General features: G+C 47.6%; 1 protein-coding gene across 5 annotated transcripts in view; it reads right to left on the bottom strand.

Annotated features, from left to right (window-relative positions):
* Positions 1-25,801, bottom strand: part of VPS35L (VPS35 endosomal protein sorting factor like) — a 118,444-nt gene extending 92,643 nt beyond the window's left edge. The window contains exons 1-7 of one of the 5 annotated variants that reach the window (XR_003522932.2): positions 25,694-25,800; positions 17,274-17,373; positions 14,687-14,842; positions 12,075-12,197; positions 9,874-9,898; positions 7,065-7,141; positions 3,614-3,742 (exon numbers count right to left, since the gene is read on the bottom strand). Coding sequence is in view for 4 of the 5 variants with exons in the window: in XM_027610275.2 (XP_027466076.1) it covers positions 3,614-3,742; positions 7,065-7,141; positions 9,874-9,898; positions 12,075-12,197; positions 14,687-14,842; positions 17,274-17,373; positions 25,694-25,800 (717 nt within the window). In the remaining variant the exon portion in view is untranslated. Of the gene's footprint in view, positions 1-3,613; positions 3,743-7,064; positions 7,142-9,873; positions 9,899-12,074; positions 12,198-14,686; positions 14,843-17,273; positions 17,384-25,113; positions 25,376-25,693 lie in introns of those variants that run through there. The other 4 variants (XM_027610275.2, XM_027610276.2, XM_027610277.2 and 1 more) reach the window with 4 other exon arrangements.
* Between the last annotated feature and the right edge of the window lie 1,604 nt (positions 25,802-27,405).

Raw genomic sequence — 27,405 nt, 5'->3', positions numbered from 1 at the left:
ACAGAGAGAAAGAGCACACAAGCAGGCAGAAGGAGAGGGAGAAGCAGGCTCCCCGTGGAGCAGGGAGCCTGACGCGGGGCTCAATCCCAGGACCCCAGGATCATGACCTGAGCTGAAGGCAGATGCTTCACCGACTAAGCCACCCAGGTGCCCCAGCACGGAGTCTTCTTAAGATTCTCTCTCTCCCTCTCCCTTTACCCCTCCCCACTGCACTTGCACACTCACGCACGCGCAATGTGCGCTCTCTCTGAAATAAAATAAATCTTTAAAAAAATTACCATAAAAATATGGTAATCAAGACAGTGTGGTACTAACATGAGGACAGACTTACACAGATATTTTGGGATTGACTTAAGAGTTCAGAAATAAACCCCTACATTTATAGTCAGGTAACTTTAACAAATGTGCCAAAATAATTCAATAGGGAATAGAAAGCCTTTTCAACAAATATTGCTGAAACAACCAGATATCCACATGCGAAACAAACAAATCTAGACCCTTAGACTAGACACAAAAATCACTTCGAAATGGACCATAAACCTAGATGGACGAGCTAAAATTATAAAACTTCTAGAAGAGGGGCACCTGGCTGGCTCAGTCGGTAGAGCATGTGACTCTTGACCTTGGGGTTGGGAGTTTGAGCCCCACTACGGGTGTAGAGATTACTTAAAAATAAAATCCTTGGGGCGCCTGGGTGGCTCAGTTGGTTAAGCGACTGCCTTCGGCTCAGGTCATGATCCTGGAGTCCCGGGATCAAGTCCCGCATCGGGCTCCCTGCTCAGCGGGGAGTCTGCTTCTCCCTCTGACCCTCTCCCCTCTCATGCTCTCTATTTCATTCTCTCTCTCAAATAAATAAATAAAATCTTTAAAAAATAAAATAAAATCCTTAAAAAAAAAAGCTTCTAGAAAAAAAACAAAGGAAAAAATTCTCATGACCTTGGGTTAGGTTAAGAGTTATTAGCTACCACTCCAAAATCATGAGCCAAAAGAGACAGTTGATAGATTGAATTTCGCTAAAACCAAAAACTCCTCCACTCCAAAAGACACTATTATGAAAATGAAGACAAGCCACAGACTAGGAGACCATCCTCATAGATCAGATACTTGATAAGGAACTTGTATTGAGCATAAAGAATTGTCAAAACGTAACAAGAGGGGCACCTGGGTGGCTCAACTGGTTAAGCAACTGCCTTCGGCTCAGGTCATGATCCTGGAGTCCCTGGATTGAGTCCCGCACAGGGCTCCCTCCTCAGCAGGGAGTCTGCCTCTCCCTCTGACCCTCCTCCCTCTCATGCTATCATTCTCTCTCTCTCAAAAAATAAATAAAAATCTTTAAAAAAAAAAAAGTAACAAGAACATAATGTGATTTTTAAAAATGGGCAAGTCGTATTAAATCTTTCACTGACAAAGATATAAAAATGGCCAATGAGCCTATGAAAAGAAGCTTGACCTTATCGGTTGCCAGGGATTGCAAATTAAAACCACTCATGAGATACCACTTCAAATCCGCTAGGGTGACTGTAATCGAAGTGACAGACAGTAATGCGAGCGTCGGAAAACAAAGGAACTTGAACCCTCACACCCAGCTCGTGGGGATGCAAACGCAAAATGCTTTGGCCATTTCTCAGAAAGTTACACATTCCCTTATCACAGGACTCAGCAATTCTACTCCTAGGAATCTACCCAAGAGAACGAAAGCCCGTGTCCACATGAAGACTCGTACGCAAATGTTCACAGTGGCATCGTTCGTTACTAGCCGGAGTGGAAATGACCTCAGTGTCCATCATCAACTTGTTAATGGGATAAGTAAGATGTGGTTCTCCATTCAATGGCATACTATTCAGCAGCAAAAACGTACAAAGTGCTGATATTGCAGCACAGACAAACCTCAAAAACATTATGCCAAGTGAAACGATCCAGAGGCAAAAGATTACATGTTGAATGATCCCTATGAAATGTCCGGGAAAGGCGAATTTATAGTCAGAAAGCAGATCAGTGGTTTCCTGGGCCTGGAAGTGTCAGGGTCTGACTGCAAACAGGCTTGAGGGAATTTGGGGGAAGGGGTAAGAACATGCTCTAGAGGTGCCTGGGTGGCTCAGTTGTTAAGCATCTGCCTTTGGCTCAGGTCATGATCCCAGGGTGGTGGGATCGAGCCCCGCGTCCGGCTCCCTGCTCAGTGGGAAGCCTGCTTCTCCCACTCCCCCTACTTGTGTTCCCTCTCTCGCTGTCTCTCTCTCTGTCAAATAAATAAATAAAATCTTAAAAAAAAAGAACATGCTCTAAAACTGAATTGGGTAATTAAGTAACTTACTAAAAAGTCACTGAAATACATTTCAATAAATCCACCACACAACAGAATACCTTACTGCAGAGCAAATAAAGTGAACTATGCTCATTTCTCCATACTCTGCCCCACCCCCGATTCTCTTTTTTGGTTAAAGAAGCAGCCTTTCAAGTATCGAAAGTAAAATAGTTACTATTAACCAGATGTGAAGTTAATGAAACACTTCCAAGGTTTTTTTCTTTGAGAAGACATGAATCAAATCTCCAGATGTAAAAACTCTCGGACATCAAGTTCTCTACACTCCAGTCCTTTATGGGGAGATGTTGCCAATAAAAATACTTCGAAAAAGCGCTTGTTAGTTTAATATTTTCTTACTTGAGCCTCTCAGCAAGCAACCCTATCACGTGTATCCAGGATGAGAGGACTCTTCTTCGGGAGTATTTACTTTGTAAACTAACAACAGTGATCGAAGGGAAATGAATTCAGGTTTGCCTCTGCCATAAAACACCAAAAAAAAAAGCACCGGCTATATGAAGTGTCGTCTTAAAAGACTTCAACTACCCAGTGTCAAGACTGCCAGACTCCATCCCTCTCTCCAAATCAACAGGTGAGAAAACAAATGTCACATTGCCATGACATTGAACAAGAACAGGATTATATTTTTGAAATAAAATGCTGTTCTGAAAATCATAATGCACACATGAGTCCTTTTACAGTGTACTTCCGAGCACGTTTTGCCAAGAGACAATGACTGAAGGGTCAAGAAACTGAATAAGCTCTTTTCCTTACAGAACTTGATCTTGTGATCCAAGAGCTGTCATAGGTCAACAAAGGATTCAACAAATGTACCTCGCCTAACACTGTCAACATGTTTTGTCACATAATTATGCAGAATATGAGCCAAAAATGCACATAACAGGGACACACAACCATAAGTCCCAAAAATACAAAGGAAATCTGATCAAGGAACCCAAGACAGTTGGTCAATCTTTAGTTTGTACAAACCATAAATGTGTCGGTGGATGTATCAGGGCCAAAAAACTGCACAATCCAGGGAAAATCATTAATTCTGTAATCCAAGCTGAAGGTCCTGGAATTGTGCAGTATACAACCTGTGCAGCTGTACATGGTGGCCCCGGGATTAGGTATCTCATAAAAACACAGATTCATCATCATGGCCTTTCAAAGGAAGTATGTGAAAATGGAACAGATGCAAAAAAGTAGGGTAAGACCCTGAAGGCAGGCCTATGAAAAACCTTAATTACCTCTAAAGGAGTTTTACATAGGAAATTCTCAGGAAAGGAAAAAAAAAAAATCACTAGACCTGACCTGGATGACTATTTTTAGAGCCTTCACTTTCTGGTCCGAGGCCCAGGCGTCCTTCAGCGACTGGTTGAGCTCCTCAATGCGGTTCACATAATCCTGTTGAGTCAAATTCAACAGTTCCTTTTGGGATCCCTGTGGGCAGAAAGTAGGAAGGTGTAAGCACAAAAAGAAAAACAACATTTGGCCACCACCCTGTGAACAATACTGAGTATTGGCTGAGCTTCGGTCTCTAAGTTTTTCTCATACTCCCAACCAGGACTGACAGTTTCATCTTGTGACTGAAGAGGTTCTTTTGAGTTTTCTGCAAAAACAAGCAGAGCACAGGCACTGAGACTGACCTTGGAGCAAGTCAGACCTAAGTCAGCCCTCAGCTCAATGATTCAGATAATCACTGGGAACCACTGTGTGCCAAGCAGGGGACACCAGATGCCCGAGACAGAAAGATGAGCAAAAAAATTATTTCTGCACTAATGGAGTTTCCTATACAGAGGATGAGATGGATATTAATATAAATGGAGATAAATGCTCCAAAGGAAACAATTCTATGAAAACCTACATCATAGTTCACTGAATCTGAGGTGCCCATTCTAGGAAGCACAATTCTTTGTGTACCACTAAGTTAGAAAAAAAAATGCCACTCACGGACATGCACTAATTGAGAGACGCAGCCCAATTTCAGGGACATTCAAATGTGGGGGAAAAGGTTTATCTCAGAATGGAAGAAATACAGTAACGAAGGAATGGACTCTAGACTGGTGGTCGAGAATGGTTTCCTGGGGGCGCCTGGGTGGCTCAGTCAATTAAGTATCTGCCTTCAGCTCGGGTCATGATCTCAGGGTCCTGGGATCAACTGAGCCCTGCATCGGGCTCCCTGCTCAGTGACAAGCCTGCTTCTCCCTCTCCCTCTACAGCTCCCCCTGCTTGTGCTCTCGCTCTCTGTCAAAGAAATAAAATCTTAAAAAAAAAAAAAAGAATCGTTTCCTGGAGGAAGGGATGCTTGAGCCAAACACTCAGGGGTGTGCAGGTATTACTGGACAATGGCGAAAGTGGGGGGTGGGGGCTGTTAACTAGACCATGGGGAGTGCCTTCAGGACAGAGAGCCGACCACAACAAAAAGCTGTGGCAGAAGGAAAGCAAGATCATCACAGGGATGAAATAAACAATGAATGTAAAGATTTAGCAGAGCCTTTGGCACATGGCACCTGCTCATTAATCCTTGGCTGTTGTTAAGTGCTATTTATTTACAAAGCTCAGAGGGGTGAGGGTCCTGTTAACCCACACAAGACCATGAACTAAATCTTTTTTCTATCAGTGTTCCCTATAATCCAAAGCAAAGAACTCTTTATTAAAGAAATACAAGCAGAAGGTTCAGGAAATTTGGACTGATCCCAACAGATCCCTGAACTGCAGGATAGGGCCCTCCTTGTCCCTTTGCAGTAGGAAGAGCCACGTGACTAATTTGGGCCAACGGGCTGTGAGCACAGTGGCACGTGTACCTTCTGGGCTGAGGCGGTGAGAATAACCCTTTCTCAGCTCTGCGGTGATGACCTTGGAAGCCATCTGTTGAGATGGCAGCATCTCAAGATGGTGGTGTGTCTGTCACCTTCAGTGGATGAGTAATGTGATAAGAAATAAACTTCTGTTACGATCTCAGAGGTTCATTTGTTAGCACAGTACAACCCAGCCTTGCCCTGACTAATAAGCAATGTTTGCCTGGAAGCCAGGGGGCAGCCATCTGCTGCTTAGAGCAAGGAGCAGCAAGAAAATCAATCTTGGAGGGGGGCGGGGGTACAACAAGTACAGAGTCAGTGACTGAATGCTACAGAGAACTGAGAAAGGCAGAGGGTGGCTGGCTAGGTGTCTGGGTGATAATTTAACTCCTGGTTCCAGGCTACCATACCCTTGGGCTCAGGTAGTGGCCTTGTATCCTTCAACAGAGTCCCCATTTGCAACTGAAGCCAGCTCAGGTAACACTTGGATTAAAGAGCGTCGATGAAAATGCTCAGCAATTCCTCTCCTGCTAGCCAAGGTTGGCTGAGGACATGCAGACCGAGGCTCCCGGGCACCCTAATTCAAAACGTGTCCTTTCTGAATTGGGAAATAAGAGGGTGGGCAAATAGACTTTGCTGAGCACCCAACAGCTCTGGTCTCAGAGCTGGAAGGACCCTGAACTGAGGGGCAAGATGCAGGACAGAGCGATGGCACCTGCCATCACAAGGCCCTTTGTGGATTTCAAAGCATTACCACTGTGTCCAAACAACTATACTCTTTATGCCCATGTTCTAGTTAGGGATGCAGATATAGGAAAAGGGAACACCCAAGGGCACTCTGCTTGTCGGCAGTTGAGCTAGGTAAGGCCTCCAGACTCAGGTTAAGCCTGTGCTGACAGCAACTAACAAGAGCACACAGCATGCACTGGGTGTTGGTCCAAGCACTTGATATGCATTAACTTATTTCATTCCTCGAACAACCCTAAGAGGCAAGTATGATGCAGCATCCCCCATTTTACAGATAAGTAAACTGAGGCACAAAGCTGTTAAGCCCCTTGCCCCAAATCCTGGAATTGCCAAACGGTAGAGCCGAGATTCAAACTCAGGCAGTCTGGCTCCCGAGTCTCTTACTCAGGACGCTAGATGGCCTCTCTAAGTGACATCCCAGGGGACGCAAACTCCCCTGCCTCCAGGGGCCAGGCCTGTAGTGTTCATAAGTGAATCGGGACAGGAAGGACTGTATAACCTGGATGGCACATGCCCTGGTTAAATGCAGGAATGTGGACCCTCAGTTATCAGGTGGAATTAAAAACAAAAACAGGGGTGCTGGGTGGCTCAGTTGGTTAAGCGACTGCCTTCGGCTCAGGTCATGATCCCAGGGTCCTGGGATCGAGCCCTGCATCAGGCTCCCTGCTCAGCGGGAAGCCTGCTTCTCCTTTTCCCACTCCCCCTGCTTGTGTTCCCTCTCTGTCTCTCTCTCTCTGTCAAATAAATAAATAAAATCTAAAAAAAAAATAAAAAAACAAAAAACTAGATTTACATGTGAAATTCATTAGTCTTAAGAGTTTGCAAATGAGTCGTGTTCTCTAAAAGCATGTTTTCTGAAAGATTCGTGTGAGCCACAGCAAGCCAGCAGAGGCCTCTGCACAAGGTATGATTCTTTTTCCTGTGCAAGGCGCTTCCCAGGGAGGTGACTCCAGCTGGCTTTTCCAGTTAGACCCTGTCCCCACACGACCTGGGTCTGCTCAGGCATCACAGCGACAAGACACCTTCAGAAAACCAGCCCAAGGCAGGTCCTGCGCACTCAGCCAAGTGCACCGTTGGCCACTTCCCCTGGATCGACTGGTGCCTCGGGAGGAACGAACACAATGCGCAGCTTGGGAATTACCACCAAAACGCATCTCACTTAGGAGAAACAAAAGCGCCGATCCTCCCCGCGCTCGGCCAACAACTTGCTCACTCACCTCTTCAAAGTCATCCAGCTCCTCTAGCCTGGTCCGAACCTTCTCCGACATGGCGGATGTGGCAGTCCCCGCTTTGCCTAAACAGAATGGACTGATGTCACACAGGTGGCTTTCTCCGTCCCCAACACCCCCAAGGGAAGGCATCTCTCACTCTCCACCTCAACGTGAATAAGGGGACCAGGGAACAACTTCATTACAGACAACTCCGAGAGTTTGAAAACCATGTCCTTATATAACCAAAGTTCCACTGCAAACATTTTCGCTCAGAAGCTGCCCCCAGAGCTCAGTGGGCCAGCCTTGAAATGGTTCCACACTCCATTCGGTATTTACAAACTTTTCACTGAATCATTTGTTTTCTAAAGAAAGGCAGACCAGGGAAGGACGCCAAAAATCCATCATGCCATTGTCTTCCACCAACAAAAGGCCCTCTCAGGCTTGGCCTCGGTGTGGGACTGTCACACTCCGATACCCACTCTTCAGGCAAACAGGGCTAGCCACGCCTCCTACCATCACCTGTCAGCCGATTCTCACCATCCCATCCACGGGCTGGCGGGACAGAGACCAAGGGACGCCCTCTGGGGCATGGGCCAGCAGAGTGAGGCTGTCTGTCCAGCTGGCTCTCCAGCGCTCCTCATCTCAGAAACCTTTCCCCATCTGCAAGGGGCTTCTGTTCTAGATCTGAGTTCCCCCTGCTCCTGCCCCCCAAACTCATTCTCAGGATCAGAAGTTCATTCTTTGAAGGCACTGGCTACTTCGGTCTGGTGTTAGCTCAAAGATTTGTTTGGGATCAGGCTGAGAGCATGGTGCAGTTATTTAATTACTAACAAACGAATCCTTAAGTTTCCAAATAATGTTTGTTTTTGTTTTTTTACTTCGTTTCTACTGTTCCCTTCAATTTGAAATACAATATGTAAAGTGCATACATGTACATTTTAATGGATAATTATAAAACCTTGCGACCACCACCCAGCCCAGATACGGTTTTGCTTCCTGTTCACCGTTATCTTTAGTTGATGAAATTTACCCGTGTTGTTACACAGAACTGTTTCCCTGCTGTTTACTATTTTCCACTATGTGAATACACCACAATGTATTTCTTATTCTACTGTTGATGGATGTTTGGGTTGTTTCCTGTTTGGGGCTACCATGAACGATGCTGCTGTGAACATTTCTATGTCCCTCGTTCATAGACACATACATTTCTTCAGGGCAGCGCCTTCTCAGACTTTTACAGGAATCACTTACAGATGAATTAGCATGCAACTCGGATTTTCAGTAGGCCTGGCAGGGCCTGAGACTGCCTTTCTAATGACTCCTAGGTGATGTCAACGCTACCGGCCCTTGGACCACACTTTAAGAAAAACATGAACTTGGGTAAAGGTGGAAAACGTTTTCTGTAAAGGGCCAGATATAAATATTTTAGGTTTTGTGAGTTATATAGTCTCTGTCACAGGTACTCAACTCTGCCATTCCAGCCCCAAAGCAGCTGTAGACAATATGTAAACAACCTGGCATGGCTGTGTTCCAATAAAACTTTATTTACAAGCTTAAACAGATCTGGCCTGCAGGAAGTCGTTTGCCAATTTCTGGCCTACAGCATATCCTAATAGAACTGCTGGGTCAAAGGGTTGGCCCAACTTCAATTTTAATTGATAACCACAAAAGTGCTTTACACAGTGGTTTTATCACTTTACACTCCCACTGGCAGCACAAGAGTGCCTGATCCTATACGTTCTCACCAGCAAGTCATCTCATCAATCTTTCTGATCTTTCCAAACTGGTAGATATGCAACAGTCGGATTTATTTTTTCATGGACTGGGGTCAAAGTTACGGCCCTAACAAAGGTGTTCGCACTCTCCTCATTTCTAAAGTGTTGCTCCCACCTGCAGAGGACGAGGGAGAATTGCAGCTGCCATACTAGTGATCTGCACACAAATCACAACTATGCTCACCTGCACCCCAGTGGCACATGAGCTGTGTCAGGTGCCTTAGAATCACCTGGGAGCTTCAAAAAAGCACTTTGCAGGGGTGTCCTGGTGGCACAATCGGTTAAGCATCCAATTCTTGGTTTTGGCTCAGGTTGTGATCGCAGGATCGTGACAATGAGCCCTGCATTGGGCTCTGCACTCAGCATGGAGTGCGCTTAGGACTCTCTTTCCCTCTCCCTCTGCCCCTCCCCCCCACCACGCTCTCTCGAATAAATCAATCAATCTTAAAAAAAAAAAAGCAATACCTGGCTCCCACTCCTCAAGGTAAATTCAACAAGTGCAGTGGGGCCCCGTGGTATGTGTTTGTATGAAAGTTGCTCAGGTGAGCCTGCTGCAGAGCTAGTTTGAGGTGCACTGGTCCAGAGCTTCTGACCATGTGTCCTGGCAGGAGAAACTGAGGACCGCAGTGTTCACGGACCAGTCGTCAATAAGACTGCGACTCTTGTCCCCAATGTATCTGCCTTCTCACAGGGAGAGGGTAAAGCCTTAAGGCAAAGTAATGGATCTCTAAAAAGGAGAATTTTAACTATTTTCCAGCTGGTGAGGAGGTACTCAGAGAGGAGACTACTACCGTTCTGTAACTAAAATCAGACAGTGAGCTAATGTTTTACTCTTAGAAACTCCTTTGGTCTTTTTTTTTCCCCCACTAATCATATCAATATGTATTTCAATTCTACTAAGTCTGTACATAATCTAGGAAAGAACAGCTTTAATGGAATTAAACACCAGACGGGATACTACAAACTTTTTTCCTTTGTGAAACTATCTAAAGGTTATGCGAGAATTCCCCATTGAGACAGTAACAACAACAAAAACTCACCTTTTTCAGATCCCATAAACAGATTCTGCAGAGGCAAAAATAATTTGTTAATATTTTTTAAAACTGACTAGTTTCTGCAACAACAAAAAACTTGTAAGACACTTTACTCAAGGAGCATGAAGACAACACGACCCATCATTTTCCAACAAAGCTACTTACTTATCCAAATGAAAAACCGAACTATTTAATCAAAGACAGAAAACACAGCTCACGAGAAACTACGGCAGGTTCAAATTTCTACACAATTCAGGATGCTCAAAGTGAGCCAACAAATAGCAAAAATTTTCAGGGCACCGGCATCACGGGGTTGCCTTTACCTTCCTCTCAATCGGGGTTTCACAGCCTTGGTGCTACTGACATTAGAGGCTGGAAAATCCTGTTGTGTGGGGGCGGACCCGGGCACTGGAAGATGTTTAGCAGCGTCCCTGGTCTCTACCCACTAGATGCCAGTCACATCCCCACAGCTGTGACAACCAAAAATGCCTCCAGACATTGCCAGGTGTCCCCTGGCAGGTAAAATTACTCCTGCTTGAAAAATCACCACTCTGAAGTAAGTCAATGCATTCAGAAAATCAGAACAAAACGACTAGTCCAGCGATTCTGCCTGCACCCCCCTCACCCAGCTCCAGCCCTGAGAGGAAGCCAGGAGGGGAGGGATCCAGGCAGAGCCTTCCCATTGCCCACTGGGTCCACCCCTCCTCCCTACTCCAGCCCTGATTTCTGAAGGGCACGCTGATCACCACTTCCCAGCTTCCCTTCCACCTGCGTCCGGCCCATGACGACCTTCCAGACAAATGTGACTGGGTGTGTGGGGGGGGGACTCTGGGAGGGGTCCTCAAATGAGCAAGGGTGCATCCTACTTTCCCCTCTCCTCCTTCCAACAACTCAGATACGAGGGGACACTGGACAGGGCAGGACAGAAAGAGCTGCTGTTCCAGCCCTGGACCACCCACCTCTGAGCTGCTTTTCAGGGTCAAGAGAGAAACGTCACTGGTGAGGGCTTTGGTTATAAGCTCCTGAACCTCGTCCTCAGTAACACGGGCATTCCCCTGCTTTCCCTGGCTGGTCTCAGGTCTCAGCTTGGAGCCAACGACTCTGCCTTGTGGCCACCCAAACAGTGAACTTCCAGTTCTGGAAGAAAACCTGAGCCACAGCAAGAAGCACACCTTCTTCGGGGGTGGGAGCTGGGGGGTGGGGGGGAGCAGGCTCCTCACATCCTAACTCAGACCTCCCCAGAGATGGGGCTCCAATGTTCCAGTTCTTCCCCTGAACTGTGCCAGAGCCCTGATTCTTAACACATTTTTTGAGAAAGCAATGAGCACATTTTTCTCCCAACTAACGCTGACACAATGAGGAAAACGTACGGAGCCCAGGAGTTGGGGCAACATTAACTGTGATGTTGTGATTTGTAAGAAATCCTATTCCTGGCACAGAAGCTCCTACTACCCTTGGGATTTCCCAAGGGATGAGAGTGGTAAAGGTGTCTTCTGTTAACTGACTTTTGGACCCACCTAAGGATGGGGACAGGTTTCCAAGGGAAGCAAAATTAGAACTTTCAGTCCCAGGCCCTGACCTCCAGGGAAGGGAGAAGGACTGAAGGGTGAATCAATCACCAATGGCCAATGATTTAATCAATCATGTCTATGCAATGAAACCTCCATAAAAACCCAAAAGGACTGGGCTCAGAGAGTTTCCAGGTTGGTGAACAGAATGCATCCACATGCCACCATGCAGGACCCCCAACTCCATGGGGAAGGAGGTTGTTTGGAACCTCACTCTAGGTCTCTCTTCCAGTGGACGCTAATTCGGGGCCTTCAATATCCTTGTAATCTAGTGAGTAAACCGGTTTCCTGAGTTCTGTGAGCCACCTCACAAATTAGCTAAACCCAAGGAGAGGGTGGTGGGAATCCGACGCACAATCAGATAGCCAGAAGCACAGCGGACCACCTGGACTCATGACCCGAGGGTGAAGTGGGAGAGAGTGTTGAGGGACCAGGTCCCTATCCCATGGGAAGTGACACAATCTCCGGGTATCTCTCTGTGTCAGAACGGAGTTGAGCTGCAGGACACCCAGTAGGCATCAGAGAATTGCCTGGTGTGAAGGAAAATCCTACACACGCACTTGGAGGCAGAATCATAGTGACGAAAAGCAATTACAAAGTCCAAAGCGGGCCCTGGGGGAAGAGCATACTGGTACTCACGATGGAGAGCTTTTCTGTGGTGGTGTACCGGGCAAGGATTTCTCCTCGTTTGTTGGCCCAGGGCTCGAAGTCGGATCCTACGATGGAGTTCTCGTCTCTGTCTCGTCTCTTTCTAGAGCTGTCCTAAGGAAAGGCAAGACAAGCTCTCAGCCACAGTACTGTTTTAGTCTTTAAAAACAAAGTATAAGAAATCAAGGTGATGGGGCGCCTGAGTGGCTCAGTCGTTAAGCGTCTGCCTTCAGCTCAGGTCATGATCCCAGGGTCCTGGGATCGAGCCCAGCATCAGGCTCCCTGCTCAGCGGGAGGCCTGCTTCTCCCTCTCCCACTCCCCCTGCTTATGTTCCCTCTCTCGCTGTGTCTTTCTCTGTCAAAGTCAAATAAATAAAATCTTAAAAAAAAAAAAAAAGAAAACAAGGTGACTACAGTTGATAGCAAGCTATCATAAAACTGAAATTTGCTAGGAGAGTAAAACTTAAATGTTCTCACCAAATTAAAAAAAAAAAGTAAATATGTGAGGTGATGGGTTTATTAACTAACTTGATGGGGGAAGTGCTTTCACAACGTATACAAATAGCAAATATTCAGGGCACCCCGGTGGCTCGGACCATTATGCCTTGGCTCAAGTCATGAACTCATGGCAGTCGTGGGATCGAACCCCAAGACAGGCTCCATGCTCAATGGGAAGCCTGCTTCTCCCTCTCCCTCTGCCTGTCAAATAAATAAATACTTTAATTAAAAATGAAAACAAAATTAAACAAATGTAAAAAAAGACAAATAGCAAAATCATGTTCATATTTTAAATGTCTAACAATTTCACCAATTATATCTCAAAGCTAAAGGGAAAAAAAAAAGTAAGCAGAAGGCAGACAGTCTTTCATTGCAGAATAACACAAATCTAAAAGGTTTACTAGATAAAATACTTTTCCGGCCAGTTCACCACAAACGGCCAACAGACAGATCAAAAGACACTCAAACACGTTAAGAATCAAGGCAAGGCAAACGGCAAGTGGTCATTTTTCAACCACCAAAATGGCAGAGTTCAAGTGCCGAGAATATCCCAGGTGGCAAGGCTGCAGGAAGACGGGCGCTGCCGGCGGTGCTAGAACACGGTGAGGCCCTCCTGGAGAGTGACGTGGCAGTAGCCCTCAAAACCTTAAACACACATTGCCGTAGCCGGGGACTGAACTTCTAAGAAGTTATCCTGCAGGGGCGCCTGATGCTCAGTCGGTGGAGCATGCGACGCTTGATCTCAGGGTTGTGAGTTCGCGTCCTATGTTGGGTGTAGAGATTACTTAAACAGAAAAGTCTTTAAAGAAAAAAAAAGGATGGGCACCTGGGTGGCTCAGTTGGTTAAACGACTGCCTTCGGCTCAGGTCATGATCCTGGAGTCCTGGGATCGAATTCCGCATCAGGCTCCCTGCTGGGCAGGGAGTCTGCTTCTCCCTCTGACCCTAACCCCTCTCATGTGCTCTCTCTCATTCTCTCTCTCTCAAATAAATAAATAAAATCTTTATAAAAAAAAAAGAAGTTATCCCACAGAAATCCATGCACACCGAGACGTGTGTCTGGTCGAGGCCCGGCATGCCATGGCCAAGACAAGGAACACCAGAAACAGTCCACGTGCCCAGCATCAAGTAAGTACTCGTTCTTTAGGATGCAATGCAGCCATTCGAAATAAAAAGACTGCTCCCTAAGTGTGAACACAGAAAGTTCTCCAAGACACCCTGTCAAGTTAAAAAAAAAAAAAAGTACTCGGAGGTGGGCAATGCCAGCTGAGAATGATGGTTCAGAGTGTGGATTCGGAAGTCAGCTGGGCTGGGCTGGAAGTCAGCGTCTGCACGTTCCTCCTCCATGTGGGCCCCTTCAGAACACCTGTCACATGGCGGCGTGAGCCCGAGAACTCGCTGAGAAAATGCGCACCACACGCTTAGTAGATCCGGTTACTGCTGTAGTTGGTACTCACACAGGAGCAGGGGTATAAATACTCAAAGTGCTACCGCAGATAGATCCCCAAGAAAATACAAAGAAGGGGCGCCTGGGTGGCTCAGTCGTTAAGCATCTGCCTTCGGCTCAGGTCATGATCCCAGGGTCCTGGGATCGAGCCCCACATCAGGCTCCCTGCTCGGCAGGGAGATGGCTTCTCCCTCTCCCTCTGCTGCACCCCCTGCTTGTGTGTGCTCATGAGCTCCCTCTCTCTCAAACAAATAAAGTCTTTAAAAAGAAAAGGAAATACGAAGTGATAGAAGAGACACTGAAAACACTGATCACTGAGGACCTCAAAGGTGGCCAACAGGACGCAGGCTTCGTTGGCAGGGTTTAACTCTTACGTGAAAAATCGGCAATCTACTTATGTAATTACCTAAGAATAAATAAATAAATAAGGGAATTATAAAGGGTGAAATTAAAACCAAAAATGAATTTTGAAACGCCTTCATAAAGAAAGGAGGGGTGGCCTCCGTAAGCCGGACCCTGTGGGCGCCTGGATCAGCTGAACGGTTACAAACATGACGCCCCCCCACCCCACCCCGCATGACCTGTGCAGAACGAAAGCAAAAAAGATGAAAAGCCGCCACCCCCGCCCCCGCAGGACCGACCACCAGCGGCTGCATTACCGTGGCTGCGGGGTCCACCGTGGCCGCGAACATGGAGAGGGGGTCGGTCCCGTCCAGCACGCTGCTCAGCGGGTCTAGCACGGAGCTGGAGGACGAGGAGGACGTGGAAGAAGTGCTACCTTTCCGGCTCACTTTCTTGGTCTTCGACTCCGTGACCTGTGGGGAAAACCCAAGAGGTCAAGTGGAAGTTTCCCAAGACGTTTCCCAGAGATACACTCACATGGGTTTTTGCTCATTCCCTTCACTGAAGCGACCACTGCTTTGGGTAGGAACGCTTACTTTCTGTGACAAACGGACATGACTCAGAATCCCAGCTACGGAAGAAGGGAAGGCACAGAGTAGGGGTGAGTCAGAGACCGGGCCATTAGGACCCAGGAGGTGAGCTCTAACTGCACCCGTCGGGCCCTCTTACTCAAAGCATGGCCCTGGACAAGCAGCATCCATGTCACCAGGGAGCTGCTCAAAAACATGGGCGCTCAAACTCCCTCTGGGATATACGGCATCAGAGCCCACATCTTCACAAGCCTGTCAGGTCACTCACAAGGTGCCACAGGTCTAGGGAGGGTCATGAACCAGGGCACGCCAGATACCAGGCTTGTCACGCTCTGAAGACGGTCTCAGGGGTGCGCCGAGCTGTCCTCACTGCCAAGCAGTGGATGCCCCGCCTTCCTTTTCAGAGAACTTCCCGATGCCACCTGCTGGTGAGTCCTGAGGGGTGGGGCAGGGTGAAGCCATGTCTTTGGTCCATTGGCCTCCAACTCCCCCCAGGTTCAGATGACCAGACTGGGGGTGAACCCTTGAGCCAAGAGGATCCAACCAGAGTCTCTCTGCCTAAAATTTAGGACCAAATCCAGAAGGGCTAAGTTGCCCTCCACTCTCCTCTTGAAATGAGAAAGCTATGAAAACCCAGGGGCCAGGGGTGGAGGGACAGTAACGGACACTTTAGGAAGGTATCCACAGGGAGGCAGAGGAAACCCATCTTCAGAGAAAGGAGAGAGGGGAGGACGGGATATAATAGAATGATGGAGAGGGCTGGATAAAAGAGAGCCTAATGGGCCTTTGTCTCTGGTTCTGGGAAAGGGGGCTCTAGTCCTTGGAGTATCTGTCATTCACAAGCCTCTCAGTCATACCTGATTTATGCTAACGAGATGCCGCAGCGTGGCAGCTGGTCACGAGAAGGACCAAGCCTGTGAGCACAGCCAGGTGATATCAGCCTGACCTCAGGGTTCAATCATGTGGCCAAGGAATTGCTCCACCACGCTCATGTAATAAAATCCCCAATTCAAAGTATGGACACACCAAAGTTCAGTGAGCTTCCTGGTTGGTGGACACACGACATGTCCACAGGCTGAGGGCATAGAGCTCTCTGTGATCCCGAACCTTCCCAGACCTCACCCTAAGTGTCACTCAGCTGGCTGCTCCTCATCCGTATCCTTTATATAAAACTGTAAGGACAGTACTTTTCTGAGTTCTGTGAGTTGTTCTAGCCCATTATCGAGCCTGAGGGAGATCTTGGATATGCAGCCAGTTGGTAAGAAGTGCAGGCGGCCAGTGGCCTGGGGTCCCCCAAATTGGCAGTGGGTGTCTCAAGCAAGGGTAGGCTTATTGAAGACCTTGCCCTAAACCTGCAGGATCTGATGCCAACCTCAGATGATTTGGCAAGGTGCCTCCTACTAGTGCACATTTGTCATTCTGTCTGTCTGGCATCCGGTCCTCTATCTCCCAGGCTCACAGTCCATGTTTTCTTTGGGAAAGGAGCCCTCCCCAACTCTCAGCTTCTACAGGCCTGCTGGGGTGGGCACTACCCCAACCCAATCAGTCAGCACGTTCTACCCCCTGGTCACCAGAGTGGGTCCGGGAAGGACACGTAGCCCAGCTGGGCAACAAACACTGCTAGTGAAGAGAGTCTCTCTGCTGTCGTGTCACTAAGCCACAGGATGCAAGCCCGGAACTGACCCATCGGCGGGTCAGCCATGGCCGCACAAGCCCACAGGGCCTGGAGGGGCCCCAGGAGGCAGAAGCTCCATCTAGGATCTCCTGCTTTAAGTAATGGCCTCTGTGCATTCTCAGGCTCTCCGCCATTAGGAAACTTCATGTCCTTGGTATCCACTGGTCTGTTTCTGTCACCCTCATCCCCACCCATGATGACACGCACCCAGCTTCTACTACTTGCTAATCAAACAGCACTAACCCAGAAGAGAGGGACCATCTAAATCACTTGCCTGCTTTTCGTTTTTTAAATAACTCACAAGTAGACCAAGATGCTAGTCAGGACAGCATCCTCTACAGGTAATAAGAGAGATTCTTAATGTTCCACACAGGCAAATTAAGAAGGTATCTGGTTTACACCTCCACGTCAGGAACAAAGGTGTCGCGCGCTCATGACAACCTCGCTAATATGAGAAAGAGCAGAATGAACATGATGGGGGGTAAGGTTAGCATCACAAAAAAGAGGAAATAAAAAACTAAAAAACTAGTGGAAATAAATGTGAAAGCAGCTACTGCTGGCAAATGGGAAAGACCCAGGAACCTGGTCTGTAATTTCGTGGAGTAAGAACATCAGTTGGAGAGCCCTTGACAAACTTACCGTTATGGGCTTCAGCGGGTGATAGTCCCCAAACTCCAATGGCACAGCCTCGAGCCGGCATGATGCAAACTCAGCCTTGTAGTTCCTGCTCCTGGAATGCCTGGCAGAGAGCAAAACCCAGACAACGATCAGTGGAGGGAGACAGAGAAAACAGTAGAACTGTTTGCTCAGACTTCCTCAAGGATACAGCAGTTTATAGTGGAACGGTACTTCTACCAACACCGAGAAACGCTAAATAGAATTTTAATATTCAGTTCATGGTGTAAGTAGCTGCCAAGGCATCCGGGACCCGTGAGGCCAGATGCCAGAACCAAGGGCACTCAATGAAGTGAAGCCAATTTCCCCTCCTGGCCTCTCCCCTGAGACAACCAGGGCTTGAAAGAAGAGCTTCTCAAGAGCAGGGGGTGCAGAGAAGCGAGAGATCAGGCCCTGGGTTTCCCCGCAAAGTGTTCACAAAAGCTGAATAAAGCCAGAGAAAGAAGCTGAGAGGAAGTAGACAAAGAGCACATGTTTTCATCCATCTTGTGAAGGGATCGCTGACACACGTGGGGAAGACAGACATGAAGCACAGTGAAGAGCTGGAAAGGCACCAAGGGGCAGGAAGGGAAGGTCTAACACACATACAAGTGGTACCCTAAAGGGGAAGAGAAAGAATGGGCAGAAGCAGTGTGTGAAGGGATGACAGCTGAAACTAAAGACATCAAGCTACAGATTCAAGAAACACCTGTGCTCCAAGCAGGACCCGTACAAAAGCAAAACTAAAACCAGACTTAGGGCTCTCATAGTAAAATGGCTAAAAACTAAAGAGAGAGGATTTCTTCGAAAAAGACACCCTATTTTCAAAGAATGATTACTGTCTCAGCAGATGAAAGCCAGCAGGCAAAGGGATGGTACCACTCAAGTCCCGAGGAAATTAACTGCCAACCAAAAATTCTGCACCTACGGAAACTGCCCTTCAGTCATAAGGGCTGAAGAGCTTCGAGGCAAAGAAAAACGGGGGAAAAAAAAAAGCTACATGTGGAAACAAAGTGATCTCAATCAAAAACAAAACATATATATACATAATATGTACACATATGTGCAGGTACATGCTCCTATCACCCATACCTACTTTAGAGTAATAAAAAGTAAAGGTGTGGGTAAAACTAGATTAGTGACTGCAAAAAATGGTAACTTACGGTACTTAAAATACACGTAGAATTAAAACACACGACTAGCACAGAAGAGATGCTAAGTTCTGAAATCCTCACCCCCAAAGATGATGGTGTTAGAGGAGATGGGCCTTCAGGATGTGATGAGGCTGCAAGGGAGGAAACGCGTGAGGGGGATCAGAGCCCTGAGACCAGGGACCCCAGGGAGCCCCCCAACCCGTGAAGACACACCGTGCAGGTGTCAGGATCCCAGACTTCCAGCCTCCAGGAGAAACAAATACTTCTGTTTATAACTGTCCCCATCTGTAGTCTTTTTTTTTTTTATAGTAGCCCAAATGAACTAAGACAGATAACAGGGACTGAGAAGTGGGGGTGTTGCTGTAACAACTACCTAAAAAATGAGGAAGCAGCTCAGGAACCGGAACAGGTTTTGCAAGACAGACTAGAAATGTCATCGCCCTGGGTGGACGGTCACAGGTGATTGTCGCGAAGGCTCGGAGAGAGGGCAGGAGAGCTGCAGAGGAAGCCTCAACCCTCCTCCAACACGCCAGTGGCTGCAGACAGAAGCTGCTAGAAGTTCAGACGGTGGTCAGTCTAGCGAGGCCTCAGATGGAAACGAGGACCAGGTAACTGGACATGGAAAAGTACTGCCTGTCATAACGTGGCAGGCAGCTTGGCTGGACTGCGCTCACATCCTGGTGCTCTACGGGAGGCAGAACCTGGGAGCCATGAAATGGGGTACGGGGGTGAGGATATTTCCAAGCAAAGTGTTGCAGGAGCAACTTGGCTGCTTGAATACTTACTGTAAAAACCAAAAAGAGAGAAATGACTGAAAGCCGGAACGTCTCATCAAAAGGGAAACAGGTTTTAAAAACTTGGAGAACACTCAAGAGCCTCTAAGAGCACAGAGAGCCGGTCACCTCGTTCCTCAGTCTCCACCCCCCTCCCACCATGACCCCACGCCACTCCCAGCCCCCTGGCTTCGTTAGTCCTTGCAGGGACCCCAAATCCAGCTGCACTGTGCTACCTGTCAGCCTTACTCAAGCTCCACTAACCCAGAAACCTAACTCAGTACAAGAGAACGGAGATCCCAGGTCATTTCATGCCTATCCCTTTCTCAATTAACTGTGGCTTTGAGAGCAGGAATGAAGGAAGGCCAGTCAACAATACCAGTAGAGCTCGACTTTTTATTTTTTTGAAAGGAAAAACCCTATCACGATATATTTATTGTGTAATGTCTCTGGGTCACACTCACCAACCACACCCGGTCCTCATCTCCCAAAAATATAAAATGTTCTTCCAAACTCCCTTTGATATGCAGCCAGCCAATCCTTGACTTAAATAATAAACAAAGACCTCAAGAATAAATTGGAGTATTAGCCATTGGCAGCCATAACAGTTTAAAAATCAAATGACATGGCGCGCATGGGTGGCTCAGTCAGTTAAGCATCTGCCTTCGGCTCAGGTCATGATCCCAGGGTCCTGGGATCGAGCCCACATCGGGCTCCTGGCTCAGCGGGGAGCCTGCTTCTCCCTCTCCCTCTGCCTCTCCCCCTGCTCTCTCTCTGTGTGTCTCAAATGAATAAATAAAATAAAAAAAAATCGAATGACACTTTTCCTCCTTTCAGATCATTCTTAACTTTATCAACAGAATTTTGAAAGGTTTAGTAGGATGAGTGGAAATGTAATCGGACCTGAAATTCAGCTGCTAATGTTTTTCATCCCTGTCATAATCGTCAACAAATCAACAGCTAAGTACAGTATCAAAAGCGTAGGGTCACTTGATATGCAGAATAAAAATAATAGTTCTCCCTTGTTATGTGCTGACTGTATGCCGGGATCCATGCCAAGCCCTTTCCCTGCACTCTCTCATTTAACCAACCCCCTGATGCAGGTGCTATTATTACGCCCATTTTCCAGACGGAGAAGCTGAGGCTTAGAGTTGAGGTGACAGCAGCAAGTGCTTAGGGACACAAGCAACCTGAGGCAGCCCGATTCTTGGATGCAGGGGCTCTGGAGACCACCTGTGGGTCATCTTGAGAACCTTAAACAATTGTCTACTTTTGTCTATTTTTTTTTTTCAAAGGACCAAGCTTTGAAATAAATTTTTTAAGTTTGAGGGGAGGGGGGAAAATACTGCTTCTGGAACAACCAAAAAAAGGGGGGGGGACATTTATCCTTTTAGAAATTCCACGTCAAACAGCTGATCTATCACTTCTTCCACTGTTTTTCCTCAAATTTGCTCTCAGCTCCTAACTATTTTTCCCACAATTTGAGATGCTAAAGCCTGGTCCTCAAGGCCTGGATCTTTGGTAAGGCCAACAGCGCCCCCCAACGGGCATTTTCTCACAATCCCTACTTTGCTTTTTCCATTCAGAACAGAGCAGACGCGGCTGATAAAAATCGCCCATCATCCCAGCCCCCGGCAATGCTAAAGGCTCGCGTGGGTCCTTGACGGCTGCCAGGAAAGAAAAACCCAACATTTCCCACCTCCACTCCTGGCTGGGCCGAGCCGCTGGCTACTCAAAATGTGGTCCACAGATCACTCGACAAGGACATCACTTGGGGAGTGTGGAAACACCACAGATCGGAAACCAGATGTTAGCAAAGTCCCTGGGGTGATTTATACCCATGTTAAAGGTTGGCCACTTCCTATTTTCAAATTATCTACATCTGATAACATGGATGCATAGAAATTCCATTACCAAATTAATCTCCTTATGCTGGAAATACCGAAATCCGCCAAATGCTTTTTGCTAGCTGTTTTCGTTCTCAAGTGATTCTTAAGTGTCTAATGACAACCTGGCCAGTTTCTTCTCCCACGATGATATACCCTCCCCACCCCAGAAAAGGTCTTAAAGTGATGTAGAAATTCTTGACTCAAAAGCGAATGTTTTTAAGGGCATTATCACCACAGGATTAAACAGGAAAGGTGATCCACGGTGTACTGGACATCACAGATGTTAGCCCAGAACAAAATATACCAGAGATAATAAAGTGTGGGTCGAAAGAGGCATTCTGGAGAGATCCATGACAACGCAGCGGGGTTTGGGGAGCCCTGCACCCCAAACCCGCAACCCAGGGCCTGGATTGGAAGTCCAGCTGCTGGTAACGGTTAGGAGCACAGCCTCTGGGCTCCAAACCTCAATCTCCTTAAAAAGCTGTACAACTTTAGGTAAACTAACTGCTTCACCTCTCTACCTCCACTTCCTCACCTGAAAAGTGGGGTTGTTTTGAGGATTAAATGATATGCTGTACATTAAGCACTTAACACAGTGCCTGGTGCACACACAAAAGGCTCCATAAATATCAAATTTAACGAAAAAAACCCATTTCTTCTCTGTAGACCTTCTCTGTTTCCTCATTCATCCCACAGAATATTACTGTGCACCTATCTGCCAAGCTCCATGCAAGGCACAGCAAGGTTAAAAATCGGTCCCTTTATTTATTAAAAAATTTTATTGAGAGAGAGAGAGAGAAAACGCACACCAGCAAGGGAAGGGGCAGATGGAAAGAATCCCAAGCAGACTCTGTGCTGAGTGCAGAGCCTGATGTAGTGCTCGAGGTCATGACCCTGAGATCATGAAGTGAGCCGAAATCAAGAGTTGGGCGCTTAACGGACTGAGCCACCCAGGTGCCGCTTGGTCCCTTTAAAGAGCAGCAAGTGTTGGGAGTCGTTAGGATGAACATGTGCTGCCGAAGGAATTTGGAGAGGACAGCCAGATCAGGGGCTTTGCAGACCCCAGGTGTTAAAGGTTTAAAGCACCTCTGTTTGTGATTTAAAGTAAAAAGATCGCAGGTAAAAATGTACTGGGATGCACAGATTAAAATAGCATCTTCCTGGATTTTCTCATTCGAAAATTCCAGACAAGTTAATTGAAGCTAGATGTTTCTTGTTGGTTTTGGTGTTTAAGCCTTAATGATACCCTAAAAGGTGCTTTGCGTGACTAGATCTAAGGAAACTCAGGGGCATCCAATCCTGATTTAGCGTATCAAGACCTTGGAAGGAAGTCGCTGAAGTGTTAGCCAGCTGCAGGGAATATGGAAGGCAGCTGTTTATCAAGCATAAAATCAGAAGGTTGTATTTATTTCTAGAGTCTAGGGCTATGTATTCTTTCCTTTGCTCACTCACTCATTCAAAGTAAACCACTTTACATCATTTGGAAAGAAAGATCAGAAAACGATCTCCCATTAGAAGTCCTAGCTACAGCAATCAGACAACAAAAAGAAATCAAAGGTATCCAAATCAGCAAAGAAGTCAAACTCTCACTCTTTGCAGATGATCCGATACTTTATGTGGAAAACCCAAAAGACTCCACCCCAAAACTGCTAGAACTCATACAGGAATCCAGTAAAGTGGCAGGATATAAAATCGATGCAGAGAAATCAGTGGCATCCCTATATACCAACAAGAGAGAAGAGAGAGAAATTAAGGAGTCGATCCCATTTACAACTGCACCCAAAGCCATAAGATACGTAGGAATAAATCTAACCAAAGAGGCAAAGGATCTGTACTCAGAACACTATAAAATACTCATGAAAGAAATTGAGGAAGACACAAAGAAATGGAAAAACATTCCATGCTCATGGATTGGAAGAACAAATATTGTGAAGATATCAATGCTACCTAGAGCAATCTACGCATTCAATGCAATCCCCATCAAAATACCATCCACTTTTTTCAAAGAAATGGAACAAATAATCCTAAAATTTGTATGGAACCAGAAAAGACCCCGAATAGCCAGAGGAATCTTGAAAAAGAAAAGCAAAGCTGGTGGCATCACAATTCCGGACTTCCCGCTCTATTACAAAGCTGTCATCATCAAGACAGTATGGTACTGGCACAAAAACAGACACAGAGATCAATGGAACAGAATCGAGAGCCCAGAAATGGACCCTCAACTCTATGGTCAACTCATCTTTGACAAAGCAGGAAAGAATGTCCAATGGAATAAAGACAGTCTCTTCAACAAATGGTGTTGGGAAAATTGGACAGCCACATGCAGAAGAATGAAACTGGACCATTTCCTTACACCACACACAAAAATAGACTCCAAATGGTTGAAAGACCTCAATGTGAGACAGAAGTCCATCAAAATCCTAAAGGAGAACACAGGTAGCAACCTCTTCGACCTCAGCCGCAGCAATTTCTTCCTAGAAACATCGCCAAAGGCAAGGGAAGCAAGGGCAAAAATGAACTATCAGGATTTCATCAAGATAAAAAGCTTCTGCACAGCAAAAGAAACAGTCCACAAAACCAAAAGACAACCGACAGAATGGGAGAAGATATTTGCAGATGACATATCAGATAAAGGGCTAGTATCCAAAATCTATAAAGAACTTATCAAACTCAACACCCAAAGAACAAATGATCCAATCAAGAAATGGGCAGAAGACATGAACATTTTTCCAAAGAAGACATCCAAATGGCCAACAGACACATGAAAAAGGGCTCAACATCGCTCAGCATCAGGGAAATCCAAATCAAAACCTCAATGAGATACCCCCTCACACCAGTCAGAATGGCTGAAATTAACAAGTCAGGAAACGACAGATGTTGGCGGGGATGCGGAGAAAGGGGAACCCTCCTACACTGTCGGTGGGAATGCAAGCTGGTGCAGCCACTCTGGAAAACAGTATGGAGGTTCCTCAAACAGTTGAAAATAGAGCTACCATATGATCCAGTAATTGCACTACTGGGTATTTACCCCAATGATACAAATGTAGGGATCCAAAGGGGTACGTGCACCCCGATGTTTATAGCAGCAATGTCCACAATAGCCAAACTGTGGAAAGAGCCAAGATGTCCATCGACAGATGAATGGATAAAGATGTGGTATATATACACAATGGAATATTATGCAGCCATCAAAATGAATGAGATCTTGCCATTTGCAATGACGTGGATGGAACTGGAGGGTGTTATGCTGAGTGAAATAAGTCAATCAGAGAAAGACACGTATCATATGACCTCACTGATATGATGAATTCTTAATCTCGGGAAACAAACTGAGTGTTGCTGGAGTGGTGGGGGGTGGGAGGGATGGGGTGGCTGGGTGATAGACATTGGGTAGGGTATGTGCTATGGTGAGCGCTGTGAATTGTGCAAGACTGTTGAATCACAGATCTGTACCTCTGAAACAAATAATGTAATATATGTTAAGAAGAAAAAAAAAAGAAGATAGGAGGGGAAGAATGAAGGGGGGGTAATCTGAGGGGAGACGAACCATGAGAGATGATGGACTCTGAAAAACAAACTGAGGGTTCTAGAGCGGAGGGGGGTGGGGGGATGGGTTAGCCTGGTAATGGGTATTAAGGAGGGCACGTACTGCATGGAGCACTAGGTGTTATACACAAACAATGAATCATGGAACACTACATCAAAAACTAATGATGTATGGTGATTAACATAATAAAAAATTTAAAGAAAAAAGAAAATGATCTCCCTTTCTGAGATGCAGGGTAGAGTGCACATCCCCAAATAATCCCACTGTGACCATCACAGCTTGCTGACTTCTCGCGCACACACAGCACCAATCCCTCCCAGCCACTCCAGTCACAAGAGCACGGACAGGCCAGTCAGCCAGGGCACGTGCCATTCCTGTTATGGGCTCCTATGCATCCTCCAAAACCCAATTTAAGACTCTGCTCCCCTTAAGCCTTCCCGGACCCCCCAGGGGAGGTTATACCTCATCCCAATGCCTGCTTTGGAGACCGTTTTGTTCTGTGTGTCTGCTCCATTCAACTGTCAACTCCTTGAGGCCAAGGAATATGTCTGAAGGCTCTGCATCCACAGTGCCCAGCACGCAGTGGGACGAATGGAAGCCATTTTACAGATAAGAAAATCAAGAGTCTTCTAGGTGAGCTGAATAGCGGAGGAAACAGCCAGGTGTCCTGTATCATCCAGACTCAGCTGAGTCCACCATTCCCTGCATGCAGCGACCCCAGAACCTGGGAAACAGGAAGCCGGGGAACTGGAGTTTTCTTTAGGAAATGAATGGGGGGGGGGGCGTGAAAGGTGCAGGGAAGGGGTAGTCGGGGGGGAACCAAGATTCCCTCCGTCCTGTCTCAGGGACCTCCTCTGGAGGGGTAGTGGCCGGGTATTCTGTGGTCAAAACCACCCGGGATGCGATGGCAGACTCCGCCAGCACCGCCCGAAGAGAGCAATTCCCATTCACTCGCACGCACACGCTCACACTTCGAAGAGACAGACCCAGACACAGCAAAAATAGCCCCTTCTCCAAAGACCACCCGCCGCTTCTTCCTTACCAGGGAAAGACGGCCATCTTCCCAGTCACATGAGCACTTGTACTGGGGCAGCCAGCCCTTTTCTCCCTCCCAGGGACCGCCTCGCCCCGCCCCGCTCTGGCCGCCATGATTGTAAGGGGCAGATGCTCCCCCCGCTGAGCCTTGCGAGCGCCATGATTGTGAGGGGCAGGAACCCTCTCGCTGAGCTTTGGCAGCGCCATGATTGTGAGGGGCGGACGGACTTCCCCTGGGCCTGTCCTCGGCGCCAAAATTATGAGGGGCAAACGCACTTCCTGTGAGCCGGTCATCGGCACCATAATTTTGGGGGGCACGCGCATCCACTAAGCCATTCGTCGGCGCCATGGTTGTGAGGGGCATACGCACTTCCGTTGTGCTGTTCACTGACGTGATTGTGAGGAGTAGATACCTTTCTTCAAAGCCTAGGCTATACTGGTCCGCTAGCATTATAGTTAAGGAGGCGGGCGCCAGTGTCGCAAAATTCAGGCTCTGCTGTCTGCCAGTGACATGATTGTGAAGGGCAGGTGCTCTCCCGATGGATGCCTTCCCTTACATCCCAGGTTGCGACGTCCACCGGCACTATAGTTATTGGGATGGGCACCAGCTTTGAAGGCCCGAGTCTATGCCGGTTGTGGGCACCGTGATTGTAAGGGGCAGGCACACTTCCGCAGAATGGTCCGCGACGCCAAGAGTGTGAGAGTCAATACACTTCCGAAGCGCGTCTCAGACGCCATGATCGTGAGGGGCCGGCCGACGTCCCCGAAGGGCCCGCCATTCCACGACTGAGAGGGGCCAAGCACACTTCCGGAGCGCCGGCGTAGATGCCATGATTGTGAGGGGCGGTCGTACGTCCACGGACTTGTGCCACCGTGACTGTAAAGACAGATACCCGCCTTCAAAACCCAGGTTGCACCGTCCGCCAGTACTACAGTTACGGAGACGGGTACTAGTGCGGAAAAGCCGAGGGTGTGCAGTTCTCTGGTACGACTGCGAGGGACAGACGCATTTGCGCTCCACGGCAACACCGTGATGAGGGGGAATACGCTTTTGGAGCGCCGTTTGCGACGCCGTGATTGCGAGAGGTGGGCGTACTTTCCCTGCTGTGGTGCCATGATTGTGAGGGGCATGCGGCCTTCCGGTGGGCCACTGAGGCGCCATGATAGTAAGGGGCGGACACATCTCCACTGCTGTATCCGCGACGCCATGATTGTGAAGGGCAATCGTAGGCCCCCGGGAGGCGTGCCGCAGCATGGACATGCGCCGTGTGTAGGAAGGGGCAGCCGGCTACCTAGCCCACCAGCGCCCTCTGGGGGCGCAAAAGAATCCGGACCCGGGCGCAGCGAAGCGGCTAACCGCGGCTGGGGATGGGGAGACAGTGTCTGGGGTTCGCGCGGTTTTACAGCGAATTCGCTGTTTGGCTGGGGTAGGCGCCGTTCTTACCAGGCCGCTGCTTTCCCCTCCTGACCCCTCTCCCAGGACTAACAACCCGGGTCTCTAAGGGCTGCCGTGGACCCGAGATGACCGCCTTCAGCTGGAGCTAAGCCACATAGGGAAGTTGGGGTTGGCTTTTCACCCAACTTGGCAAAGCTGAACGTTTCCGTAAAGGTGGATAGCCGATTCGACCACAGAACTTCTGTGTTGTAGTGTTTTCTCGGGTTAAAAAAAAATCGGGGTATTCTCCTAAGAGCTACCGTTTGCTGCATGCTTTACTGTGT

This window comes from Zalophus californianus, chromosome 10 (assembly GCF_009762305.2).
Source record: "Zalophus californianus isolate mZalCal1 chromosome 10, mZalCal1.pri.v2, whole genome shotgun sequence".
In the NCBI taxonomy this organism is placed as follows: domain Eukaryota; kingdom Metazoa; phylum Chordata; class Mammalia; order Carnivora; family Otariidae; genus Zalophus; species Zalophus californianus.
The sequence above is the reverse complement of the archived record's forward strand: the minus strand, read 5'-3'. Positions and strand labels throughout refer to the sequence as shown.